Below are 8,102 nucleotides of genomic sequence, written 5' to 3'. Positions count from 1 at the left end.
TTTTAGAAATCGAAGTGCGTAACTTTATTCTGCTGGCTGCAGACATATAAACATTTCCAGTAAACATTTATCGTGGCAAAGGTATCATCAGAATATCCACCTTTAGACTCCTGTAGATTTTTGAAGGCCGCAGGTTGAAAACATTTTATGCCAACGAGAAAATGGAAGCAGATAACCAATTGAGATAAAACCAGAGGTTGAAGCCTCTACCAGCTGCAGTGGATCACTAAAGAGTCTTCAAGTATTGCAACAGCTGCTTTTTAAAATTTGGCTTTTAAAATTGTGACATCCCAGTGCCGGAAATAGTTCATCGTAACTTTTTAAAGGCAAACCTGCATTTGAAGGAAAGCATTAGTGTATGAGTGGCAGGAACAGAATCTGAATTCCTATAGATAAACCAAGTGTAAAACTCGAAAATCACTTTAAAGGAATTCTCTGCACGAGCCAATATTTTGCACGCTTGAATGCTTGGAGTGCTTTTTCCCAAATGTTGAAAATTACAGGCATTTTTCTGAAATTAAAGCAGGGCTCTCCAAGCTTGGCCACTTTGAAGACTTGTGGACTTCAACTCCCAGACTCTCGTAGTGGCTGGGGAATTCCGGGAGTTGAAGTCCAAACATCTTAAAAGCTGCCTGAGAGGTTGAAAAACCTGTGATATAGATTGAAACCTTCCCATTGTTTGAAAGGCTTTTATTTTAATTTCAGCTTCTTGCGGCATTCCCACGAGATTTTAGCTGGCCGGTGACCTTTCTCAAAAGTTACTCACCATTGCTTGATGGTACTTTTCTCTTTCAGCCGAGTGGAGGCGGAGGGCGTGCCCACAGTCAATTCTCTTTGCATGGGACTCTCCTTTTCCTGCTTCTGAGAAACATAACCACTAGGCAGTGGGGAAGAGAAAGACACCAGCTGCTTATTGCAATCCGCTTACACACCAACACACACAATACCCCACGCCTCCTCGCTTGTGCTGTGGTTTGCACAATATGCTCAATCACAAACTGTCTTTTATCCCAGGGTGTGTTGGCCAACCCACACTCTCCATTTATGGTTTAATGTACGACAATAGCCTGACAGCATGGGGTTAATTGGGTATAAACCATGGTCTGGTTAACTCTAGGCCAGGGGTGTCCAAACTTGGCAACTTTAAGACTTGTGGATTTCAACTCTCAGAATTCCCCAGCCAGCTCTGCTGGCTGGGGAATTCTGGGAGTTGAAGTCCACAAGTCTTAAAGTTGCCAAGTTTGGACACCCCTGCTCTAGGCCTTTGCCAACATTGCTGGCCATCCTTCCGTGTGCACCTTAGTTTTATTCTAGTAAATAATAAATCAAAACGGGTAAGATCGATACAAATCGGCCCTTAGAACGAGGAATTAACAGAACAGCAGAGTTGGAAGGGGACCTTGGAGGTCTTCTAGTCCAACCCCCCTGCACAAGCAGGAGACCCTACACCGTTTCAGAGAAATGGTTGTGCAATCTCTTCTTAAAAACCTCCAGTGATGGAGCGCTCACAACTTGATTATGATTCTTAACTGTCAGAAAATTTCTCCTTAGTTCCGAGTTGGTTCTCTCCTTGATGGGTTTCCATCCATCGCTGGGTAAAAATAAACCTGGCGAAATTCAACCGCACTGTCCAAATATGAGGACTTACAGAGGAAGGCGAGCATCCCCACACATTCTGGGGGCATCTCAGTGGGGAAGAAAAGAGAGTCCAAAACATGAACGGATGACCCAAAATGATTGCTCAACGGATCCCATAGGCTGCACTTTCCAGTCCATCGCAATGAAAAATTGCTCTTTTTCATACCTCTTATAGCATTCCAACTCCTCCTGCGCGAAGAGGAGCTGGGCCTTTAGGTGGTTGCGCTCTTGAAGAACATCTTTGAGCTCCTGTAGCGTAAAACGGGGCCGATTGACGTCTGTGAGGTCCACGATCATTTTGTTGGGACCCGGATTTACCTACGAGGGGAGAGAATAGCGAGATGGGCCCACAAAACAAACGGATCTCCTGACTGATGAGAACGTGATTAGGGAAATATTAGAACGGGCAGGAATGAACAGATTAACTCCTGGCGATACAGGAGAAAGAACACAATGAGAATTATATGATGTGGGAGCTATTTTACGGATGGTTGGAGAACAGAAACGGAAGTTAGCAATAAATGGAGATCAGTAAAATATAGAAAATAGGTTCAGGCAGGTTTTTTTAAAAAAAACCAACCCAAATTAGATCGAAATAATAGAAAGTGATAGCCACAGAAGCTAAAAAGTACCAGGGAGTTTAACACATGGTGGGTGGAAAGTAGAAACTTAAAGCAAACTTCTCTTTTCTCCTTGATGCTTTCAGACATGTGACAACGGTCCTTTGGCGCAAGTGTGCTACAGCTTCCTTTTCCCTAAATCAGAACTTTCCACCCAGCAGGCTTGTGACTGACGCATGTCAACGGCTGGCAAGCTTGTTCTCCAAACCATGCCAAAGGCAGCCATTAATTGATCCTAACTCGGAGAGAAATAGGGTGCCCCAGAGCAGCTGATTCTGAGCTATCTAGATAAATAGAGCAAGGGTCTCCAAAATCTGGCCATTTTAAGACTTGTGGACTTCAACTCCCAGAATTCTTCAGCCAGCTATGAATCCATGCCGGCCGAGGAATTCTGGGAATTTAGGTCCATAAATCTTAAAGTTGGTAAGATTGGAAATCCCTGCTCTAATGAAGCCAGAGACCCTAGGGAATTCTGGGAGTTGAGGTCCACAAATCTTAAAGTTGTTAAGATTGGAGACCCCTGCTCTAGAGGAGCCAGACAGTAGGGAATTCTGGGAATTGAAGTACACAATTCGGACAGTGAGGAAGGTTGGGGAGGAACATGGGCCAGTCCTGGAGTCTGGGGAAGGCTCTGATGAGAACTATGTGTTGGAGGCAAAGAGGGGACCAGGGTCGTCTGACAGTTATCAGCTGCCTTCAGAGTCAGAGATCGGTGAGGCAGAAGAACAGCTGGAGCCTGTTCCCAGTGTGCGCATGCGCAGAGCGGCCAGACGAAGGGAAGAGCTAAAGAACAGGAGTTGACTAAGGGAGTAAGACCACAAGTGGACGATGAACAGCCCCTCCCAGAGAAAATAAAAGAGAAGCGAAAGGGGAGTGGAGTTTGCAGGAGAGAATTAGTTCGCTTCATTGGTTCATGACTCTCTGAGATTCCTGGCCAAATTCTGCAGAGATCGGCCTGGCACCTCTCCAAGCCAGATAAGGTCTGTGACTGTAAATCCTCCCTCGAAAGACGTTGCTGGATGTGAATGAGCAGAATTCACAGCCAATTAATAAAAGGGGTTTTTGTCAGGACCAGGAGTTGGCTTCAGGCTCTCGGGAAGCCTTGGCCAAAACAGAAGCCACAGGACCAAGATCCAGAGGTCAACCAAGGAATCTCCCCTCCATCACCCACCCACCCACTCCCTTCCCGTTTACCTCTCCAGCGGTGCCAGATGCCACCCGCTGCCTCAGATCCTCCAATTCCCGTTTCAGGCTCTCTCTTTCCAGCTTGAGGGCTTCCAGAGCCAGGTGGTTCTCGCTCACCAGGGTTTCCAACATTTCTAAAATGCTGACCACCTTGAATTGCACCCTGGCCACCCGGGCGGGGATCTCCGTCTGGGGCTCCGTGCTAAGGGTGTGCAGCTCCCTTCCTAGGATGTAAGAGATGTCGTAGACATCTTCGGCCGTCAGATGGAAGGGGCTTTTCCCAAAAGGACCCTCTGGTGCGCTGTGGTTGCTTCCTCCTCCTCTTCCTCCTCCCTCTTCTTCTTCTTCTTCCTCCTCCTCCTCCACCTCCTCTGCTTCGCAACGCTGCTGCATTCCTGGAAAGGTTCAAAAGAAGAGTCCACGCACCCGCTGAGACATGATGGGAGAAGAGCAGTCCCCCCCCTCCACTTCCTTCTTCACTTTAAAGTTTCAGCTCCAGCCAAACCTCTCCAAACTCTTCTTGCAAAGCTTGCAGAGTCCAATCACCAGCAAGCAAGCAGGAGGGTGGAGGGAGGGGGGTTTGAAAGTGAAAGGAGGGGGTTGTAACCATGGAGCTGGTGGGGAAGGCGTGGGGGCAGACTTCCCCTGGCTCAAGAGACACAAAGGGGAGGGCCCAGCTATTGCACAAGCTATTGTAATTGCAGTATTGTAATTTTTACAATTGCAATGCAAAAGACAAATGCCAGACCAGTCCTCGGATACAGCTCCTCTGCCTGGAATCCACACTGCATATCGGACATTAATATGACCGAGCAGGTCCAGAGGTATTTCACTCCTCTGCTCACCAACAGAATCCCTTACGCCACCAGGCTCGAAATTTTGGCCTTGGACAATCTGGAACTACGCCGCCTATGATCTGACCTGAACCCAGTACACAAAATTGTCTGCTACAACCTCCTATCTGTCAACGACTTCTTCAGCTTCAACCTCAATAACACTCGGGCAAACAATAGATAGAAACTCAAGGTAAACTGCTGCAAACTCGATTGCAGAAAATACGACTTCAGCCAGTGAGTGGTCAATGCCTGGAATGCTCTACCCGACTCCCTTGTTACATCCTCAAACCCTCAAACATCTTCAACCTCAAACTGTCAACTGTGGACCTCCCCCCATTCCTAAGAGGTCTGTAAAGGGGGCGTGCATAAGTGTACCAGAGTGCCTACCGTCCCTGTCCTATTGTCCCCATTTATTCGTACCCATTTCTTATGTCTCTACTTATACCTGCTTATGCTTTTATGTTTATACGTTATATTCATATTTATATTTGTTTTCTCAGAGATGCTTGACAAACCAAATGAAATAATAAATAAATAGACTTTCCACCCAGATTTTATGCCAATGACCTCTCTCTCCCCCTGGGGCCTCAGCATTCCTCCCCTGCAAAATGGGCCCAGGGGGCGTTTTGCATTAACTCTTTTTCTCTTGCCTCCAATCCCTGCAAAGTTTTCATCCGCCAGCAAAAAGCAAAGAGATTCCACCCTGAGCCTTGATTGCCTCTCTCATTCTCTCTCTCTAGGCCTCAGCATTCCTCCCCTGTACAATGGGCCTATTCTATTCTATCCTATCCTATTCTTTCTGTTTCTACTTCTCTTCTATTCTTCATTCCTCTATTCTATTCTTATCTATTCTATTCTTTCTTTCTATTTCTCTTCTCTTCTATTATTCTATTCCATTCTCCTTCCTTTTTTCTTTATTCTATTCTCCTTCCTTCTTTCTTTATTCTATTCTCTTCTTTCTGTTTCTATTTCTCTTCTGTTCTCTTCTATTCTTTCTGTTTCTATTTCTCTTCTCTTCTATTTATTATATTCTCCTTCCTTCTTTATTTATTCTATTCTATTCTCCTTCCTTCCTTCTTTCTTTATTCTATTCTTTCTGTTTCTATTTCTCTTCTCTTCTATTTATTCTATTCTCCTTCCTTCTTTCTTTATTCTATTCTTCTATTCTATTCTATTCTCCTTCCTTCCTTCTTTCTTTATTATATTATATTCTTTCTGTTTCTATTTCCCTTCTTTTCTATTTCCCTTCTCTTCTATTTATTCTGTTCTGTTCTATTTATTCTCTTCTCTTCTACAGCTTGGCATTCGACTCGAGGGCGGGGCCAAAACGCCTGTCGGAGATGCTTCTGCCGCCAGAGGCCGCTGGTGGCGGACTCTACCCACCGTCGAGTCTTCTTTTCCCTACTGGCCGATTCGCCACGTTTGTTTTGCCTTGATCGAGGGTGGGATTGGTTTTCTTTTGCTTTTTTAAAAAAAAGATCCTGAATTTAAAAAGCAACCCTCGTATTGCCAGACCCGTGGAAAAAAAATCCCGCTTCTACTGAATTTTTTTCCCTTGACGAATCTGCCCCGGAGGAAACGAAGTTAGATCCCTCTTGCAGGATTCCCGCATAGGAAAGTGAGTTGAGCCTGTTTCGCTCTTGCAAAATCATAATTTGGGGGAGGGTCGTTGGGGGTGGGGAGGGGGGAGGCATTGATTGGAGGGGCACGGGGGGGGGTTGCAGGGGATGCAAGCCTTGATTGGGGAGGCCATAGGGCTTCTGCAAGGGGCATGGAAAGGCAGGAAATGGGGGTTGCCAACTGACCAGGTTGCCAACGTACCAGGGAAGTCCAGGATCCTAGGCTATCAAGAGTAACCAATAAAGAAGCATATTTGTTGCTCAGGGTTGAATTGTGGGGTTCTGAGCTTGGTGGTTTTTCTTTCAGACGTTTCATGACCCAACTAGGTAACATTATCAGTGATAGAAGGGAGTGGGCTGTGCAGGGAGGGAGGGTGGAAGGAAGGAAGGAAGAGACAGGACAGGAGTGGAAGAATTGTGGAGTCCTGGGTGCTCTCTAAACTTGGTTCTTTTCTTACAGGCGTTTCATGACCCAACTAGGTAATATCATCAGTGATAGAAGGGAGTGTGGTATGCAAGGAGGGTGGAAGGAAGGAAGAGACAGGATAGGAGTGGAAGGATTGTGGAGTCCTGGGTGCTCTCTAAACTTGGTTGTTTTCTTGCAGACGTTTCATGACCCAACTAGGTAACATTATCAGTGCTAAAGGGAGTGGGGTGTGCAAGGAGGAGGAAGCAAGGAGCTATATAGAGCTGGTCCATGTGTGATATGCCATACTCTAAATAAATACATTTTCCTCCAGCCATGAACGAGTGGGTGCCCATCGCTAAAGAGTACGACCCCCTCAAAGCCGGGAGCATCGATGGCACCGACGAAGAACCTCACGACCGGGCTATCTGGAGGGCCATGTCAGCCCGCTACGTCCCCAACAGAGACGTTTCCGGAGACCCCCACCTAACCCTCTTCGTAGCCCGGCTCAACCTGCAAACCACGGAAGAGAAGTTAAAAGAGGTTTTCTCCCGGTATGGAGACATTCGGAAAATCCGCCTGGTTCGCGATCTGGTGACGGGTTTTTCCAAAGGCTACGCTTTTATTGAGTATAAAGAGGAACGGGCGCTACTGAAAGCCCACCGCGATGCCAACAAGCTGATCATCGACCAGCGGGAAATCTTTGTCGACTTTGAGCTGGAAAGGACTCTCAAAGGGTGGATCCCTCGCAGGCTCGGAGGCGGTTTTGGCGGGAAGAAGGAATCGGGCCAGCTGCGGTTCGGAGGCCGAGACAGACCCTTTAGGAAGCCCATCAACTTGCCTGCCATGAAAAGGGATTTTTATGGCGAGGAGAAAAGAGAGCGGACTTGGTCCCGGGGAGGATCGAGGGATTGGAAGACCGGCGAACGCGATTACGAGAGGAGCCGAGAGTCCCGGCGATCGGAACGGGAACGATCGTGGAGATACGGCAAGAGCGAAAGAGAGCTGGAGCACCGGGGCAGGGAAGACAGAGGCAGAGACACGGAAGGGAGGGAGCGAGAAAGGAAAGATCGGAGTCGCGAGGCCAAAGACGGCAAGGGATAAAGGCCACCGTCGATGCGACATTTCCTTCAAATGTTGCTCCATTGAAGGAGAACGTCAAAAGCGTAGACCTCACTTCCAAGCCAAGGTGGATTGTCACCTGGAATCCGTACAGACGTTGTGGGCAGAAACGGCAACTTTCCAGCTGGAGAAGTGTGAATGTTATACCACAGGCTGCCCTCGCTTGATAGTTGTGCCCGGGTCTTATCCCAAGATCTGCTGAACGTTGGATCCCATGTTCCCAATAACGACATTAGCGCCTGTTATATCTGAAGTACCAAAAAGGAGAGAGCTGGTTTAGGATTCCCACTCCCGTCCCACATCCTTTAATTCTTGAAAATTAAAAATAAGGCCTTAATTCCACCAGGAGAAACCTTCCTGAAGGCAGAAGAGTAGCTGTTACCCTAAAAAGGGAGGTTGGGTTGAATTATATAGATGGGATGTGAGGGACTCAGGCCAAAAGACTGTTTACGAGTCAGTGAAATCACCCGGGAGGCCTCTTGTTAATTCAGAAATAAGTTTATTTAGCATATTAAAAAGAGTTCTACAGTTTGATATTGTTCTCTCTACTAGTCCCAGCCAAATCGTCTTTATTGCCTTTAACTATCTAACACCCTGAATCTTGAATAAAAACGAAGCGTCCTCTTTGCATATCCGGTGTTTGCATGATTGTTGTTACCTAGTTATCCTTGCCGGC

The 8,102-nt window shown here is 46.9% G+C and overlaps 2 protein-coding genes across 2 annotated transcripts; one reads left to right on the top strand and one right to left on the bottom strand.

The window, feature by feature from the left end:
• RILPL2 (Rab interacting lysosomal protein like 2) lies at positions 1–3,976 on the bottom strand. The gene is made up of 4 exons (XM_081966733.1): positions 3,453–3,976; positions 1,805–1,956; positions 767–877; positions 1–332 (listed from the first exon to the last, which is right to left on the bottom strand). The coding sequence occupies exons 1-4, from the start codon at positions 3,834–3,836 to the stop codon at positions 308–310; spliced, it is 672 nt and encodes a 223-aa protein (XP_081822859.1). The 5' UTR covers positions 3,837–3,976; the 3' UTR covers positions 1–307.
• A 1,686-nt stretch (positions 3,977–5,662) lies between these two features.
• On the top strand, positions 5,663–8,056 carry SNRNP35 (small nuclear ribonucleoprotein U11/U12 subunit 35). Its single transcript, XM_081966985.1, has 2 exons — positions 5,663–5,897; positions 6,639–8,056. Exon 2 carries the CDS (start codon positions 6,641–6,643, stop codon positions 7,406–7,408), a length of 768 nt encoding a protein of 255 aa, XP_081823111.1. The 5' UTR covers positions 5,663–5,897; positions 6,639–6,640; the 3' UTR covers positions 7,409–8,056.
• The last annotated feature ends 46 nt before the right edge of the window (positions 8,057–8,102 follow it).

The sequence above is a fragment of the Natrix helvetica genome (assembly GCF_964273705.1).
Source record: "Natrix helvetica genome assembly, chromosome: 14".
NCBI classification, from domain to species: domain Eukaryota; kingdom Metazoa; phylum Chordata; class Lepidosauria; order Squamata; family Natricidae; genus Natrix; species Natrix helvetica.
Note: the sequence above shows the minus strand (reverse complement) of the source record. Positions and strands in the feature narration are given on the sequence as shown.